Raw genomic sequence first — 19,075 nt, forward strand, 5'->3', positions numbered from 1 at the left:
ACTCTTTGAATCCCCGGAATCTAGATCCCTGTGAGAAACTGGGCTTCTTTTCTTCATAAATTACCAAGTTCCAGGTGTTCTGGTATGATTAAACATGAGTGTGCCTCAGAACCCTGGAGGGTCTGGGGTTAGAACCTAGATTGCTGGGCTCTCCCCCTGGAGATGCTGACTCTCTGGGTGTGGAGTGGCAGCTGGCAAACTTCACTTCTGTTCTGGGGGCACACTTGGAGAGCTGCTTCATGTTTCACACCTCCTTTTATCATCCCCACCATAATTTTGATCTGTGCTGTAATCTCAGGATATTAAGGTTAAAGATGACCATGAAAGGTAGCTCTGGACCAGCCCTGTTCAATGCTAATGTCGTGTAATGTCGTGTGTAAAGCTGAATTTCTTAGATTTCATAATGCAAAAATAAGAAAGACGGTAACAATTTTTCAAATAGTGTATTTAGCCCAGTTTATGTTTAATACTGTCATTTTAAATGTAATCAGTGTAAAAATCGTTCATGAGATTTTTACATTCTTATGTTCCTACTAAGCCTTTGGCTCTAGAGTGTGTTCTATACCTCAAGATGTCTTAGATTGTACTAGCCACACTGCTAGAACTCTTGTACTGGAAAACTCAAAGAGACAGTTTTCTCTCCTGGGAGACTCCTCTCAAAACGTGCTGCTTTTATGGATTTGTAGAACTTTGTGTGGTAAGAACAGTGTACACCTGTAAAAACAGTGCTGCCATCAAAGTTACAGTCTATTACCTTCCAAAGTTTTCTTCCTTACTTATTATTACAAGTATTTTGATAAGAATACTTTAGAGAAGACATATCCCTTAGCACTTTTAAGTACACAATCCAGTATCCTTAGCTGTCGGTACTATGCTGTGTAATGTAACTGTAGAATCTGTTTATATTGCAAAACTGAAACTGAACATTTATCTCATTTCCACTCCCCAGCTCCTAGCAACCACTGCTTCTGTGAATTTGAATATTTCAGAATATAAATGAGATCACACAGTATTTGTCTTCCTATATTTGGCTTTTTTCCATTTTTTGAGTATAGAGCCAGAGGAACTGAAGTCAGTATTTTGAAGAGAGATCCCCGCCCCCCATGTTCACTGCCTAGCATGGAAATACGTGGAAATACCTAAATGTCCACAGACAGACGAATAAATAGGTGACACTAATTTTTCTGCTCTGTATTTCTCTTAACATGATAGCATACGATAGATACTGCAAGGAAGTCCGTTAGAAGATGGTTCTAAGAATTGAAGATGGTTCTAAGAATTTGACAATTCCTATTAAGTTAATTTTCAGCATTTTGCAAGCTATGGAAATTAGCCCTTTGGGGACATTCATAAAGTAAGCAGTTTTAAAACTGAATTTTAGTGAATCATCTGATTTATGAGTGAGTAAAGATTGAATAAATAAATAAATAAGTAAGTAAATGTCTTAGCCCAGTTGGGGCACATCTCTAACTTGGAGATCGGTGACTGTTTAACTCAGTTCCTTCAGAAGATGAGGATTGTGCCCTGGGGTGTTGGATCTCTGTCTAAGTCCTAACTGTAGTTAAGGAGAGTAACTTTACAAGTCTATGAAATCACATGTTAAGATGTATGTAATAATGGAGGTGTCTGTAATGTCCTGAAATCTGAATCTTTTGAAGACTTCTACCCTGAATCTGATTTGTCTGTTTATCACAGCCTCCTGTTTCAGAGTGGACTCATTCAATATGTGCTTGAAATCATTTGAAGCGATTAAAGGGTTTCGATGGGTGATCGCTTCAGAAGAACTTGGATTTCAGGAATACACATTTCCTCCTTCATTTTGTTAGTGTTTGAAGTCTGCAGAGCGCTGCTGTGATCAGACGAAAGTGTTTCTTGTGAAATAGTTTTCTCAGAGAGCTCAGCTTTCTCAGTGATTTTGAGGCTGGCTGTTGGTTTACGTCCTGTCTTCCAAAGCTTATTTTCTGTGTGCTTCAGGTTGAGGCCGAGGGCTTGCAGGATATGTCTTCAGTTTAGAATCAGAAATACAAAATTAACCTAGCTTCAAAGTCAATAAAAATGCAATAGTTCTAAAAGTACATTTAGAAAGTTGGGCTTCTTGTCTGACTGTTCCTCTGCATCCCTGCCTCTGCTCTGCTTCACATCTGACGGCAGGTGTTACTTGTGGTCGTGTGTAAGGTGAGTGTGAAGGAGGTGGCTGTAAACTTTCTCTGTGAGGTGGTGCACTAGCAATTGTAGCTCAGTGTTTGTCTCACCTGCTAAAGTAAGTTGCGTGAATGGATTGCTAGTATTTATTGAACAGTCCTATATGCTTGGAACTACACCAAATGATTCTCATGAATATTCTCACTTTCTACACCATCTTTGTGAATGTTTTTAACAGCATCTCTGTTTCACACACATGGAAACAGGTCTAAAGAAATAATGTCATTTAGTCCTTTGGGTCTCAGATACAGAGCCAGGACAGAAACTGGCATGGATACAAAGCCCCCGATTTCACCATCATGTTCTTTTTGAAATAGCATAGGATACTCATGCTCCATCATACAGGTAGGGAAAATTTCAAGGTGAAAACATACAATAACAAGGAATTCTCATGAAGCCTGTATTCTAGATATTTTCCAGCTGATGCAAGCAATAATTGCTCCCCATAGTCCCGACTAAGAAAGTCTAGTGAAGAGGCATCTGTAGATTAAACAGTTCTTTGGTGTCTGACTTGCATTGCTATACAGGTGCAGCATGTAGCATATTAAAAAACAAGACAATCTCAGCTGGATCAGATTTATCTTGTTTAGGGAAATCAATCCGTATTTGGACATACACAAAAATAAATGATTAAAGATAAGCTTTGTAAAGTAGCTTCTAATTCAACAAACCATTTAATTTTTCCTCACTTCTTTGTACTGACATAATGTAAATGTATTAAATTAGAATTTTGTTGCATTTAACTCTTTGGGAGTCAGGAAACTTGCCTTAGAAAAACGCATGTTTTGATTTTGCTTTCCACATCGCGATTTCATGGTCCCCCTAAAATCTAGACTTTCATTGAAACTCCTGAGTTAGCTAAGTTATTGTTTTTATTTTATGAAGGAAAGAGTTCTTCAACTGTGTTGTATTATGGTCTTTTATGGATGTAATCTATTTCCACGTAGACAGTGAACTTCTGGTGGGTTAATGATGTTTAAGTCACTTTTGCTCAGTACCCTGTTATGTAACAAGCCACAGCCTGTTCTGATTTGACTAGAATTTCTAAAGCAGTGACTGGAGTTGGCCCATAAGCAGGTGGCCTTACAGTTGTCAACCTTCTTTCACCGGCTGATGGGGAGATGCTCTGCATCTTGCTGGCCTCAGTTTCCCCCTTTTGTGTGAAGAATGAAGAAGGACTATTTCTTGTGATTGTATAACACTTTAATGAAATAACAGATGATCCCTGTGGGTAAATGGACTAATAAATTAGTTGGACTGAGTCTGAAGAATGCTGATGGCATATTTTATTTGTTGCTTAAATACACAAGTCATGAAGAGCAGTCTAAAGATTCTAGAGGCTCAGTTTTCTTTGGGAAGTCAGTGAAATTTGAGTACAGCTGATGCAAGTTTGTCAGGATTCTGGAAACCGCCTTGTGTAGATAGTGATGGGAAGCCACAGGATTGGAAAGGCAACCAGGGAAAGAGGGATAAACCTAAAATTGCTGTAGTTAAGAGAGGAAATCGGACTTAAGCATTTGGAAAATCAGTGCTTTGGACCTGTGTTCTCCCAAGGGCTGTCTAAGTGATAAAGTCTTGATGGAGGAATGCTGCATAAACATATCTAACATCGAATCAGTGTTAACATCACACTATCAGAATATGTTAATTAAAAACTTACTGGACAAGCATTTAAAAATATTCATTTGCTCACTCTTTATTTTTGTGTTGTAGAAGAACACATAACTTTTCTGGGATGTATGAATCATTTTCACATTATCAAATCCTGTAGATTTCTGTGCCTCCTGAAATGGTAGGGATTTCTTGCTCTCTAACTCTGTTACTTCTGTTAAAGGGCCTTGTCTGAGGTCTTAGGTTTCAAAAAATTAAATCTGTTTTTTTCTTGTCAAAGCTTAATTTTAGTTTTCTTTCTTATATCATTGTAATTTACGTGTATGTTAAGTCATTTATAAAATTCAAATCTTTAATGTCTCATATATAATGTGTTTTGTTCTGTTTTTGTTTTCAGATAGAAGAATTTCGAAGGCTGAGGACACATGTTAAAGGGGCAGAACTCGTGGAAGGCTGTGATGGGATATTGGGAGACAATTTCCGGCCCACTCAACCGCTGAGTGACAGGGTCATTAGAGCGGCATTCCAGTAGGCACAGAGAGCAGTAGCACGACCATCTGCTTGGGGTAGGTATAGAGTAAGTAAGGGAAACAAGGGACACAGTTAACTACATGAGCATCCCTGTGCTACTCCGATGGCCAAACTACCAATTTTCAAATAAAAGAAGTGTGGCTTGTTTTTAACAAAGTTTATGACATATTCATAAATTCCATTAATCACAAGACAGGTGGTTATTTTAACTTTGTGCAATGTTTAAAAAAATCCATTTAAAATATTTTCCCACTGGAGCACTCTGTAAGTCTGTTTTGCTTTAATACTGGATTTCTTTAACAAAGGGAACTGACTTAGAGAAACAGGAATGTGCAAGGGCCTTGTGAGCAGTTTACTGTGCTGCCCTTCAAACTGCAGCAGTCACCGTCTGATGAGCCCAGGACACCCAGGACGAGGCGAGAGGAGTGTGTGAGGTCCATGCTGAACCTCTTGTCTAATGCAAATCTCATTGTCTTATTTATCGGGGAAGTAGGGCTGATCTCGCATGAACTGAACTATGGAAGTGCTGTTTGTTTGATGAATGGAGCAGCACTTAATAATTATCTGAACAGACTACCTTATTTTATCGATTGAAACATAATCTGTAGAGTTCAATATGTTGATTTCAATATATGTAGTCTTTATTCTTCAGGAACTAATAAAATGAAACATTGTAAACATAGAAAAGACCAAATATACAGAGAAGACTGTGTACTCAGTTATTACTTTTCTTTGTAAGTTGCCCATGCATGCCTAGGGCAAGGTGCATTCCATAACAGCTTGCTGGCTGTGGAAGACAGCATCCGCTGGAATGGTGCCTGGGGAAGTGGGACAGAGCTCTGGCCATTTGATGAACTGTTGAGGCAGTGGACCCCCCTGTGATGTGGGTGGTACTGTGGACCAGGAGGTTACAGACAGAAGACTCTTGCCATAAGGAGATCACAGTCCATGAACTAGGCAGTAGGCTTGGGAATTTTAAAAGATGATCATCTGGACCTTGTGTTCCCAATCTACTTTTCTTGCTTATAGTAGCATGTTCTTACTATACAGGATTGTAGCCAAACTATCTTTTTATCGTCTGAATGTAATTTGCTTCCCCATATTGCCCATGCTGCCTTTTGTCTATTGAAATTCTAGCTGTCCCGTGGCCCAGGTCAAGTACCCTCTCAGCATAGATCCTACAATCATCTCTTTAACTATGACACTTATTGTATATTCTTTCTTCCATGTAGCTATTCATGTATTTATTTTCCTACAATATTCCAAAGATATGAAGGGTTAAAGTCTTTTTATTTTACTCTGAATCCACCATACCATTTGCTATGCTTTGCATCTCTTTAGGCAAATTAGAAGTTTCTTAGAACCATGGAAATTATACATCAGCCAGTTGCATTCCCATTCTTTATTCTTATTTTCTCCATTAGACAGTTAAGTTCATTTTCTGCTCCTCCCAACTTTGGAGACGGTGAGAATCAGCCAAATTCACTGTTAGTAGAAATAAGAAAATTTCACTAGTTAATATGTGATTGAAAAGGGAGACATTCAAGAATGCTTTAGACTAAATCTTACAGCACATGAGCTGAAGAGCTAAAATAATATAAATCAACAGTCATTACCGAGCACCATTTCGGGTACTCAGAGCTGATGGTCTGGGGTAGGGAGTCTTACAGTGGAAAAATAAACATTCAAAGCATGCAGTTGTAAGTTGTAAATTTCATCAATGGAAGAATGAAGCAATGTGTGGAAGGAGCTTTCAGACAGGAGGCATATTTTTATCCAAAGCCTTGAGGAGATGAGCCTTGTGGAGAAGTAAGAATTTGATGCCCATAGGTATCTGAACAAAAGCTCCATTGATTTGCAGTACAGAAATCAAAGGGGAAAAGTAGCAAATCCCAGAAATTATAAGGCCTTGTCGACTGGGTTAAGGCATCTGTTTTGTTATTGATGCATTATAAATCTTTAAAAAGACTTTATAGTTAGTGGAGTGACCTGATCTTGTGTGTGTGTGTGTGTGTGTGTGTGTGTGTGTGTGTGTGTGTATGTGTATGTATGTATGTGTGTGTATGTGTGTTTAAGTAGTTCATCCTAGCTGGAAAATGAATGGATTGCATTACAGTGAGCTAAGGTGGGAGTGGGAAGTTACTGCTTTTTCTGATAGTTATAGAGGCTCAGATCATAGTATAAGCCAGTAGAGATGGAAACAAAGTAATGTGTAGGAAACAGAAATTGCAGGGTTACCTAGTGGTGAATTGGGAAAGGGTAGAAGAAGATAGAAAGAAGATAATGGCTGGGGTCTAGCGAGTAAGAAACTGTGGATACAACACTTTTGAAAACTAAGGATAGATCCTATTGGGGATAGAAAGATAAAAAGCTGAGTTGGAAGACATGTAGAGACAGAGAAAGAGAGAGTGTCACAAGAGAGTCTGAGATGAAATCCGAAGTATTTAGTGCAGAGACTGAATACGTATATGTATGCATTATATGTACTGTATATTATATGATATTTATGGATTTACCATTTGAACGATAGAACAACCTTGTTCTGTGTTCATAGAATCTAACCCAAGACTTTGTAGAGAAATTAGCCAGGGACACACAGAAGGTTATTGCCCAAGTAATGTTCCTGAGCAGCAAAGTTGGAAACTTCCATGTGGCAGAGCCCTTTCTCTTAGCTATTGTGTGGGCAGAGGTCAGAGAATGTCCCCATACGAGGGGTCTGGGCAGGACAGTAGTGAAGGACACACTGCATCAGGCTGAAGGTAAGAGAAGGGAGTCTCTGGAGATACCATGTCCTCGCCACATTGATAATTAGGTTGAGGGCTGCAGCCCGAGAGAGTGGGATGGGGGAGCCTATTTTAGTTTTTACTTTTTGAAACAAAAGGAATACCAGACTTGCCTGTATGGAGTGGGAAAAGAGCACGCAGCTGGGGGAGAGAGCGTGTTTTAGAGGAGCTAATCCTACCAGCGAATCTCAAAAATCTCACGGAGATGAGACCCTAGCACACATGGAAACTGACTGTTAAGAGAACAGACACTCTCTGTGCTGGAGCAGGAAGGAAAGAGGAGGTGGTGGGTTACAGATGAGTGTGTGCATGACTGGCTTTATTTTTCAGTGCAGAGGGAAGGAAGGGTCACAGGAGGGCTCTGCTCAGAGAGCTACAGGGAGGTGTGAAGAGGCTTGGTGAAAATGAATGTGAATTTCCCCAGTCGAGGGTTCAAGTTCGCTCTGTGGGCATCATTAATTCTAAATAAATTTAGTGTTTCATCCATGTCTAGTTCTAGACCAGAGTTGCCTCTCTCTGACCAAATAGCCATCATTATTTTAACCTCTGTTGTACACACACACATACACACACACACTTAAATATTGTTTGAGAGTGTGTGTATTTCAATACTTCATTATCTGACAGAAGAATATATTTTAAAAATTTACAGAGTTTAAAAAAGAGGATGGATTTATGTACTGCTGTTTGTGGCTGAGATTACCTAGAGGGAATAATTTTTCTTCAGAGTTTTAAAGAGTGATGTAGGAATTCTTTCTAGGGTAACTCTGATTCTGATTTCATCCTTTTATGAATACATTTTTTATCCTTTTATCTTGAAATTTGTATTACAAATTTAGTCATGGTTATACATAAAAAATAAATTGGGAAATCAGACTTATGGATGTGTGCTTTTTATTTGATATTTAATAATGCCCTAAGGCAGGTAATTCAAATTTTTATTAAAGTGAAATGATTTGACAGCCAGACTTTGAATTTAATGCATAAATGTTTCATTTAAGCTCCTGGAACTAAAAAGGAAAAAAAAATGTCATGGTAATTGTTCTCTATAAAATGTTTAAAATAACTCAGATTTATTTTAGCTATCTTTTACTGAAATAACTTTAGTTTTTGGACTTAAAAGATAGTTTTTTTTGCATGACATGTCTTGATATCTGGAGAGCTTTGATAACGAAGATTTATAATTCTCATGAATAATCCTCAGATTTTATTATCATTTAAGAAGTATGAACTATGGTTTTGAACTCACTTAAAGAATTATTGTGTAATTTACTAAGGTGCTGGGAATTCTTTAGTTTAGCAGTGGTAGTTTAAATTTTGAGTCAGTTGCTATCAAATAACCCTTTATAGAATTTTGTAAGATGCAGAAAAACAAAATCTTAATAATAACAAATAATATGATCAAACTTTACATATTATTTTGGTATGATATTCATACAGATCCTCTGAGAAAATGATTATTTATTATTGATTTCATTACGTATTAGACTGTTTTAAAGGTTATTCAAGAATGTTTTCACCTGTGACTCAAGTATTGTTAGGCTGTGAACAAGTTTACCGTTGACTGTAGTAAATTATAGTTGCTTTCTATTAAAGTTGGTACAATAAAGCTCTCTAAATAGTCTTCATTTTCCCATTTAAAACTGGAAAAATGAGTTTGTCCTACACAGGTTAGGAGGGAGAAAGTCCCCAAACACCTAGAGGAAAGGAAGAAGGAAATGGAAGAAATTATTCAGAAACATCCCCAAATAGTCCCTTTGTTAAAATTGCCCTCATTTTGCTTGTGGGTCTTTGAAGTCGTCCTTTACTGTGTTGAAATTTTCCCTCCATTTACTTTTACAATTAACACCAGTTTTTCTCAGCTTTAATAAAGCCATAGCTGGCATCAGTTTCGTGTATTTTCTTCTATAATCTAAAAGAGATACCAGACAGAAAAGACCCAAGCGTTCCTGGAAAGGAGGGGGCTGCGTGGAGAAAATACGAACGTAATTCTGAGTAACCAAGAGGTGAAAGCTGTTATCTTTCCAGAATGAATGAAGGCTTAAAGCCATGTTTTCAGGCAGTAAAACCTGTGTTCTCTTCACTGTAATAATTTAACACGGACAGGATGAAGAGGAGAATTGGAAGTTCTAAAGATGTATCTGTTTCCTACTTATGGTATCATAGAGAGTTTCTACAGAATAGAATGGATTTCCTAAAGGATCACAAAATACTTTCAGTAAAATTGAAGACATCAAGCTCAAACTATTGTTTTGATTGTATGATACAAAAATTTTCATTACCCCAAGAATCAGAAATAACAAAGTTGCATAGGGTTACTTCAGGATTACTAACCAAGGAAAATGATTTTTGTTTTGAAATATGTCCCTTTTCTTTTTCATGTCTTAGAAATGTTAATTTATTAAGGATAAAAATTCCAAAATCATATAGTTTTCTATTCATTCAGCAAATTCAAACAATATTATGCTTTGGAAGAAGAGAACATTTTGCACGCATGGACCAGTGTGTGTGTTGAGCATGAATATCTTCTGACACCTTAAGTATAGCAGATTTTATAATTTTAACCATAAGGAATTTATTTTCCATTAAAAAAAAAAAAACCTCTATGAGCCAAGAGTTGTGGTGCACTCCTGTAATCAGAGCACTCGGGAGGCTAACACAGGAGGATAATTGCAAGTTCAAAAGCAGCATCGGTTACAAAGTGTGCTCAAGGTCAGTCTAAACTGAATACTGAGACCCTGTCTCAAAACGACAAAAAAATCCAAACCAAACCAAAACCACCCAACCAACCAAGGAAAGCTCCATGACCAGTTCATGTCGTCTAAGTGTGTTCTTCCACATTACACCTTGTACCTTCACGGTTGCTCAGAAGACAGGTGTTAAAACAAGACTGGCTTAAGTTCCCGCAGGAGGGATTTGGATTGCATAGCAAAGATCCAGAGGCTATATGTATGGAAGACTTTTCTGTAGGCAGATGGATTAAATCTGAGGGAGGGACACTGTGGCATTAAATACTTCAAATTCCTGCGTGACTTAGATGGGAATCTGCCTGACAGGGATGTTTTCAACAAACCTCCAGGGTGCTTCCACTGCTGAGCTTGGTGGTGGATATGCTGCCTTCTGTCTCTGTTAACTGTTCCTGGAAGGAAAAATGAGGTGGGAGAGGCAGCAGGTAAGTGAGGAGGAAGAGGAAGTGAATGCTGCCCTGTGGGTGAGGTTTTCTTCCTAAGCCAACTCGAAAAGATAAAACCAAAGAGCTGATTTGAGGAAATTCCCAAAAATGTTGAAAAATTGAGTGTAGAAATGATTGAAAATAGCGTACACTTTGAGAGTTTAAGCACATAGCCTTTTAGGTAATTAATTTCTCTATTCTTAAAATGGGTAATACAGAAGCAGCAATGTCAAAAAGAGCCTTTTATGTCATCCTTTCATTATAATTAATTATTAAAAAGTAGAACAGAATAGAATCAAAGTGGGGTTAATACTTGGATTAATAATTTTTGAAGCTAGAAAATCTCAGAATTATCTAGAAATTAGTAAGATTAAAATAGAGGTTTAAGGGAACTATTAAAAACTGGTGGTATACTAGATAAATACAAATGTTTCATACTGGACTCTAAAAGGTTACACAGGAGCTGCTTCTGCTGTTAACAGTTGTAGAATGGCAACAGGAAGGGAAATTACCATTTCTCTCTTTCAGTAAGGTTTTGTCTGACTTAGCTTTCTGGTTTTAAACGTATCATTTCCCTATTTTGTTGATCTTATTTTATAGCATTTTGACAGTTACTGGGTAGCACAGGATTTGCTTAGCTGTTTGCTTTTTTAGACTTCTTCCTCTATGTTTTCTGTTTTTTCAACATTTAAATGCTATTGTTATTTGAAGGGCATATTTAACCTCTATGAATTCCTTCCTGAGTAAATTGGCTTTGCTAATGCTTTCTGCATTTAATACCATGTTAGTTTATTTTTGTTTTTATAATAATGTACATAATAAGTGTTAGTTTCAGTTACTGCACTAGACTCTGACTTTTCCATGTGCTGGAATCAGATTAGTTTGTAAAATAATAGCATAAGCAGGGTTTCCACATTCAAGACTTTTGATAACCTTTAATATTCCAAGTCTGGGACAGTCTGATGTAGCATTGTACAGATTTGTTTAAAAAGCAGTACGAGGATGAGGAACATCAAAGGTGATAAATTTGTAGTAATTCAAAGCATTCATTGTGATTTTGGAAGATGTGAATTTTTTTTCCCCCACAGTTGGCATTGTCTTTTCTCATTTTGGAGGATTCTTTTGCTGTGAAAAGCTTTTTAATAAGATGAAATCCCAGTTGTTGGTTTTTTGTGGTATTTCCTGTGCATTTGGGTTTTACTCATGGAATCTTTTTCTGTTTGGTCTGCGTAGGCAGCGTGAACACCCTTTCAGGTGGCCCCTTAGTGTTGCATCCTGAGGTATCAGCCTTTGAGGCCTCTTGGCTCTTCAGGTGAATCACTCACATGTCTTTAGTCACTGCTAGCAGGGCAGGACTCTGTCATTTACATCTCTAGGCCAAGATCCTTGATCATTGCATTACAGTGAAATTTTGTTTTTGGATATGTCAAAGGCATCTACACTTGACATAGTGTACTTCAGTCACGTGGGATGCCTTGACCACACCCTGCTTTCTAATCTGTCATCCACTTCTGCACGCAGCTTCCAAAGCTGCCCTGTGTCTCTGTTTCCATCACCACAACCCATGAAGTTGGTACCAACTCGAGGCTGTTGCATGCCTTTGATATAGGTTTGTTCCAGAAAGATTTAAGGGAATAAGAGAATTGAGGGCACATCACACTCAGACTTGTGCCGCATCTGATTGGTATCAGCTCTCTCAAGATTGAGGAGAACGATTCTGAATCCACATGGAAGCCCAGTGGGGAAGCAGTGTGGCTCATTGACAGTATCCTCAATTCTCGGATGTGGGTGTTTGTTGTTGCCATCTACACAGCAAGGTGGTGTTATTAACATCTCCTTTAAATGTTTCAGTTATAAAGTGTGCTGTCTTTGCAAACAGTCTTTATAAAATTGTTGTGCCATTAGATCTAGTTACATGTAGCCAAGGAAATACAGAAATACGAGCAAATAACTGAAGCTCTCTGGTTTACCTTGCTAATATTTTCATCTCATTTATGTATTCTATAGTCCAGAAGCTTATATAGTATATGGCAAATTTCTTGAAGAAAAACTTAGAGAATGTGAAATCTCAACCTAGAAATGAAATGATATAAAGATGATGAAAGCATTCTTGTATGACAGAGTGGAGAAATTTACCAAGACTTCTTCATTGGAGGTGGCAGCCCTCTTCTGAAGAAGAATTAAGTACCATCTACTTGAGCTTCTCTAATAAAATACCATAGACTAAGCAGCTTCGAAGCCACAGAAATATATCTCTCACAGTTTTGAAGACTGGGAAGTTGACTCAAGATAGATGCTGGCAGATGCAGTGTCTGGTGACGGCCGGCTTCTTGGTTCATGGCTTGGTACCTTCTGGCATCCTCACATTGCGGGGAGGGGGGGCTAGCTGGGTGTCTCGGGTCGCTTTTATAACAGCACCAATGCCAATCATAAGGGCTTTAGCTTCATGATCTAATCACTTCCCAGAAGCCTTTCCTCTGAATCCTAGGGATTAGAATTCCCACCTACTAGAATGCTAGTAGGACATGCTAGCAGGTTAGAGAAAAAAAACCTTTTTAAAAAAGATAAGACACTGACATATCCTCATATGGGCAAGTGAAATTTTAAATTTTTTTTAGCAAAAATGTAGCAGTTTTTTTTTTTTTTTACTTAAGTATAGATATTTGAGCTATTTTTGTATTTGTTATGTATAGGTCTGCTTCATTTTGGGGGGTTACTTAAGTTTTAAACATTTTACTTAAGGCTTGTTTTGATAACATACCAGGCTAAACTAATCTAGGTAATTGCCCATGCTATAGACAGAATCTGAAATATTCCGTAGTACTGTCATGGTTTATGTCAGTGGCCCTAAGCCTCATGCAGTTATGTATTTGTGATTGGTTCATTGTCTAGCGCTCCGATTGGTGGTGTCAGTGCTACACCCGCCTAGGGGTGGAGCCAGGATATAGTGTAATGGCGGCAAGAAGGTGGGTCTCTCATTTGCCGGTTCATGCCCTGCTGTTTGCAGTGGCCATGAATGGCTGCCCACCATGCCATGCTGCCTTGGAGCCAACTGAGTATGGACTGAAGAACTGTAAGACTTCAGTATGGACTGAAGTATGGACTCCAAGAACTGTAAGAAATAAACCTTTCCCTCCCTAAATTTGAGCATCAGGTATTTTGTCTCAGCAATGAGTGAAAAGTAACCAAGACAGGTAATCTGAAGGCTTTTCTAATCAAGTGATTTGCCTTTAGAAAATTCCACAAAATAAATTTGTAAAAGAACAAAACCATACTCTTATGGGTAAGTCCATAGTGCAGTTAAAAAGAAACCCCTTTAAAATTTCTGAGTTCATATTGCTCTAATTGGTCTGCGTTCTATTTTTTTCTTCTGTAGGTTTCATGAGAAGCTAATAAAACTCTTTAGGCCTGTTTACAGAAAATATTTTTGGTGAAATCCTAAAAGCATAACATTGAATGGGATCTGAGAAGTTCTTTAGTCTGTTGCCTAAAAATTTCATCAAATAAGTTATTCCAAGTGGTCACCTCCATGCAAATAAACATTTGTTGTCCTAGAATATATACTTCTACATAGTATGAAAGGAATACCAAGAGATAGATACTCTTTTATTCAGTGTTAGAATGTTATTTTGTAATATTCTTGTAGTATTCTTATTTTTGTAGATATTTTTGATGACTGTAATTGCCTGTGTTCCAAATATCACAAGGTTTTCCTTTCTGCTAGTGGCACATAACTATTTCTGCAATCTTTATGCTGCAGAAAAACTCACGTAATTTTTTTGCAGATATTGTTTATTCTGATTTTAGTACAACCAATAATTCTATAATGCTAACTTTTCTTTTGAGAATGATATTCCATGCATTCCTGCAATAAGATCACTGTAATGAGGAATAAAAGATTGTTAATAAAATTACAATGTTATTAATCATTGGAATTACTTATTTATGGCACATTGCTATACCTGAAATATTCCCATAGGAACTAAGACTAAAACCCACATTTACTTATAATTAGACATACTACAAATCCTCTCCCTTTATAATAGTTGTGAAAATCCCAATTCAACTTAATTTCATTCTTTTTGATTTCTGGCTTAAAAGCATCAAGCATGAACTAGTGAAAAATGTGTAATATGTGCATTCAATTAAGCAGTAATTAGATTCTCGATCACCCTTACAGTGCACTGGGGATTAGGAAGAAGGAAGAAACATATAACTCACTGTAGTATGTAACAGTTTTGTTAATTAGTTTAATGCTAATTGAGAATGAGAAAGTGTCAGGGTGTCATGTAAGTTTACTTCTGAATAATTGTAAACACTAAATTTAGTGCTTCGAATACTTTTGTGTAGAATAATGTAAAATTACCAAGTGGTATAGTTTATCCTAGAGATAGGGTGAACGTTTATGTAGACAAGTCCATTAAATATTCCTAAGAATGAAATGACAAGGTCAGAGGTTTATTGTAATACAAATACGCAGATTTCTGTCCCCTAGGGGGCCTATCAATTTCTAATAACAATATGCATGTGTCAAGTTATACTTTTCCGTTTCACCAACACTGAGTGTTTTGAATCTGTTCCTTCACTGCCACCCTGATTATTGATGACTAAGTTACACGAAGTCTGGATCTTGATTCCATTCCCGAGGCCCATGTTCTGTTCCTTCAATTGTTTCTTTATGAGCATTGACTGCAGCATTAGTACTGGTATGTATTCCAGTGCTTGGAAGGACCAGGGTCCATGTTAATCTTTTCTATAGGATTTTCCTGGATATTTTCACATTTAATTATTCAAGATAAACTATAGAATTTTCCTATGCAGAGAGTAGAAATAAAGAACAAAGTAGAGGGATGGTTTCTGGGAAGATGGTGGAACAGTAAGCAACAGAGTAAACAGCCTCTCTGAGAGACGTAGTCCAGATGCTGGAAATAGCATCATGGGGAAGACAAGAAGGAAGTGGATCCCTGGACTCAGGAAGAATCTGAAGTGAGAACTGAAGCTCACAGACAGTAGAAAGAAAAATTTAAATGAAGGAGAAGGTGGTAGCTAGTGGTACCTTCACCTGAGCTGGACCCACTGTGTGAGAGGAGCTGTTGGAACCTGGGAATCCTATGAGCTGTTGGAACCTGGGGATCCTGTGAGGGTGGTGGCTGGTGACTCCAGAGGCCTCTGCAAAAAGACACAGTGTTGGAGAGGAGCAGCAGACTCAGAGGACTGCACTGACTGGGGGTGAGTGCAGAGAGTTCAGACATCCCACAGGAGAGAGTGATTGGCTGGGAGCCATTTTGGAGTTGGGCTGGATAAGCCTGGAACCAGAACTGCTACTGGCTTCCTCCAGCAGCTTCTAGATGAGTGCAGATAGTGGAAATTGCTTGGACTCAGCCTGGTCCCCAGCATGCATCGCGGAGATTCCCTGCAGGTAGCCAGCTGGTCTAGAGGTAGTGGCTGCCCCTGCCCCTGTGCACACTCCAGGGCCTATTATTGAGGATTTACGCCCAGCTCTGCAGGCAGCAGCCAGTGCCAGCCCCACCCCCACGTGCACTTAAACGACCATCATAGGGGCTCCCTGTGTTAGGTCTAGAGGCTGCAGTCAGCCCCACCCATGTGCACTCCACCACCATCCAGGAGCCAGTGTAGGCTGGGAAAAGCAGCAGACAGCCCTGCATCCAGTGACCACCATCAGTACCCGTAGCCAGCTCTGGCTAGAAGAACTAAACAGTCTTACTTCAGAGAAATTGTAACCAATGTGGGAAATGCCTGAGATCCCACCAACCACTTAAGTGGAAGAATCCAGGAATATGTCAAGATGAAGAAGCAAAAGGCAGTCTCTGGTCTCCAACCCACGCAGAGCAAGTCCAGGAGATGTAATCACAGAAGAGATTGGGAGTTGCACACCTGAAATTTCTCAAGTGATGAGAACTAAAGTTAAAAAACATCTTCATGAGGCTATTAAAAAAAAAACTGGAACACAAATACCATCTCAGGAAAAAAATGAAAAACATGATAAAAGAATCGCTAAGCACTCTTAGGAAGACATAGATAAAGGAAGAGCATAGGAAAATGAGAGAAACCTTGAATGAACAGTATAAAAAAGATTTAGAACACATGAAGCAGATTCAAAGATATATCCAGGAAATTAAAAACTTCATTGAAAGCTGGCAAAACCACTTGAAAGAAACTAAAGATAGACTTTCAAACCTTCAGAAGACAGGTTTGCAGCTAGCGAGTGTGAAAGGAAAGCTCTCTTAAAATAACAAGGAACCAGGAAGTAACAATTCAATGGCTGCAAGTCAACCCGAAGAAACATAACTTAAGATTAATAGGTGTCAGTGAAGAAGCAGGGTCAACACAAATGACATTAAAAGTCTATTTACAGAAATAATATCAGAAAACTTTATAAGCATGGGAAAAGGAAGTAACATTCAGATAAATGAGGCATATAGAACTCCAACTAACCATAACCAAAATAAATTTACACTCAGACATATAATAATCAAGATCCAGAAGTTCAGTACAAGAACAGAATATTAAAGCTGTTAGAGAAAAGAAACAGATAACCTACAAAGGAAAACAAACCACAATTATAGCAGACTTCTCAACACAAACCATCAAGTCAAGAAGAGGCTGGAGTGAGGTATTTCAAGTCCTGAAAGAAAACAACTTCCAACCCAGATTGATGGTACCCTGAAAATCTATCCTTCAAAGTTAATGGAGAAACAAGATAATTCCATGATAAAGAACAACTTAAGGAATTCATGACCACCAAACCAACCCTACAAAAAATACTGAAGGATATTCTAGAGAGAGATAAAAAAAGACCACAGTTCTAGGAACATCAGCAGAGGGGGATTACCAAGTGGGGCGGATGGGAAAAGTAGGCAGCCAATGGCAGGAAAATAGCATGGCAGAGATGAGCCAGTGCATGTTGGCCATAACCATGAATATAGATGGCCTCAATTCAATAAAAAGAAACAGTAGAGTGGATCAAGAGACAAGATCTATCAATATGCTTCATACAAGAAACATATTAAACTCAAAAGGGAATTCATAGACTGAAAGTCAAAGGAGAGAGAACAATGCTGTATGTGACAGGGAGCCCGAAAGAGGTGGGCGTAGCTTGCCCATCAGCTGCAGAGTGCGTGTGAAAGACATGATCTTTTTATACAATGGGAAGCTATCCAGCTGTATAGAAAGAAAACCTTGAGGTTCTTATAGGTAAATGGATATAACTTGAGATCATGCTTAAGGATGTGAATATCGTGTTGTCTCCCTAGTATAAAAACTAAAGGAGTTGGTGGGCTCCAAAATGCCCAATACATATTGTGAAAGTGAAAGGGGAGGAAGTGTTTAAAAAGGGAAGGCAGTGGCCATTGTTAATCCTTTACCAAGATTCGAAGCCCATATTGTTTTCATTGTTCTGTTTGGTTTTGGCTATTTCAATTTGTCTAATTTTATTATATTTGATGGCCTGGACAGCTATGTCAAAGATAGAATTTATTATGGTAGCCATTACTGATTTCCTGTTATCTTGTTTTGAGGCCCTGCACTGTTTTCATTGTTTTATTTGATTGATTTTATTCTATTTTGTTTTGTTTGATTACATAATGTCTGAATGTATAGGCAAATACTTTGAAGATAACAAGAGGCATTATGGTAGCCACTGTTGTTTTAAAGTCCTGTATGCTTCCATTGCCTTTTTAAATTGATTTTATTCTGTACTATTTTGTTTGATTTTATTATGCCTGATGGTATTGGCACTTATTTGGAAGATAACAAGAGGCATTATGGTGGCCATTATTGATTTCCTTTTATCTTGTTTTGAAGACATGTACCACGTTCATTGTTTTATTTTGATTGACCCTATTTTCTTTTATTTCATTTGGCTTTATTCTCTTCAAAATAAAAAAAATTCAGGAACAAAAGAGGGTAAGAAAAAAGAGAATTAAAGAAAAGTAAAGAATCCTATTAAAATTCGTCATTTATATTGCATATAATTTAAGGGAATTAATGTGATTATAATGTTGAATCTTTTGTGAAGGAATGATGCAGTTGGTCTTAGTTTACTAAGATCAATCTTTGTGTCCTTCATGCATTTTATACTTCTCTTTTCTCATTGATTTATTCTATGCGACATAATTGGGCTCAAAGATCATCCCAGGGTGTGGCTAGGACAAGGAGCATGTCGCTTCGCAATTTGGATAGTTCAAACTGCTTGATCTGTGAATAGGAGATACTAAGAATCACAACTCTCTGGAGATGTTGTAAAGAAACACAGCCCAGTGCTAAGCACGGGGTTAACATTCTTTAAATTTAAGCAATAACTATTATTATTATTGTTTTACCATTATTGATTTTTGGTTGTATATTTTTCATTGTGTTTTTTCAATTCATTAATATTTCTTTATTAAAAGCATTATTAGATTCATCCTAGCCTTTCTGAAAATGTTTTTAGTAGATTTTAATGCTTAGTTTGAGTTTTGCAGATAGACCATGATAACATCTATAAATAATGACAATTTTATAACCTCATTATAATTTTAATACAGTACTTCTTGCTTCGTTGCACCATTGAATAATTCCAGAATAATGATAAATTAGTACCCGTGGCATCTGACACCTGTTTCTTATTTCTGATCTGCTCACTTGGATTCCACTCTTCTTTGAACCTTCAGAGACATTTGCCATTACTGACTCTTTCTTTCTCTTTCTCCTTTATTTTCCTTCCTGATGATGTGATGTGCTACTAGTGGGCATACTGAACAAAAAAGATGGCTAT

At 37.8% G+C, this 19,075-nt stretch overlaps 1 protein-coding gene across 1 annotated transcript in view; it reads left to right on the plus strand.

Moving 5' to 3' along the window:
* Positions 1–19,075, plus strand: part of Ca8 (carbonic anhydrase 8) — a 109,193-nt gene that overhangs the window by 82,940 nt on the left and 7,178 nt on the right. Inside the window, exon 8 of the mRNA XM_063258462.1 lies at positions 4,211–4,379. Coding sequence (XP_063114532.1) covers positions 4,211–4,345 — 135 coding nt within the window. The 3' untranslated portion in view covers positions 4,346–4,379. The remainder of the gene's footprint in view (positions 1–4,210; positions 4,380–19,075) is intronic.

This window comes from Cavia porcellus, unplaced genomic scaffold (assembly GCF_034190915.1).
Source record: "Cavia porcellus strain 051 isolate PalLab524CR breed Dunkin Hartley unplaced genomic scaffold, mCavPor4.1 scaffold_11, whole genome shotgun sequence".
In the NCBI taxonomy this organism is placed as follows: Eukaryota; Metazoa; Chordata; class Mammalia; order Rodentia; family Caviidae; genus Cavia; species Cavia porcellus.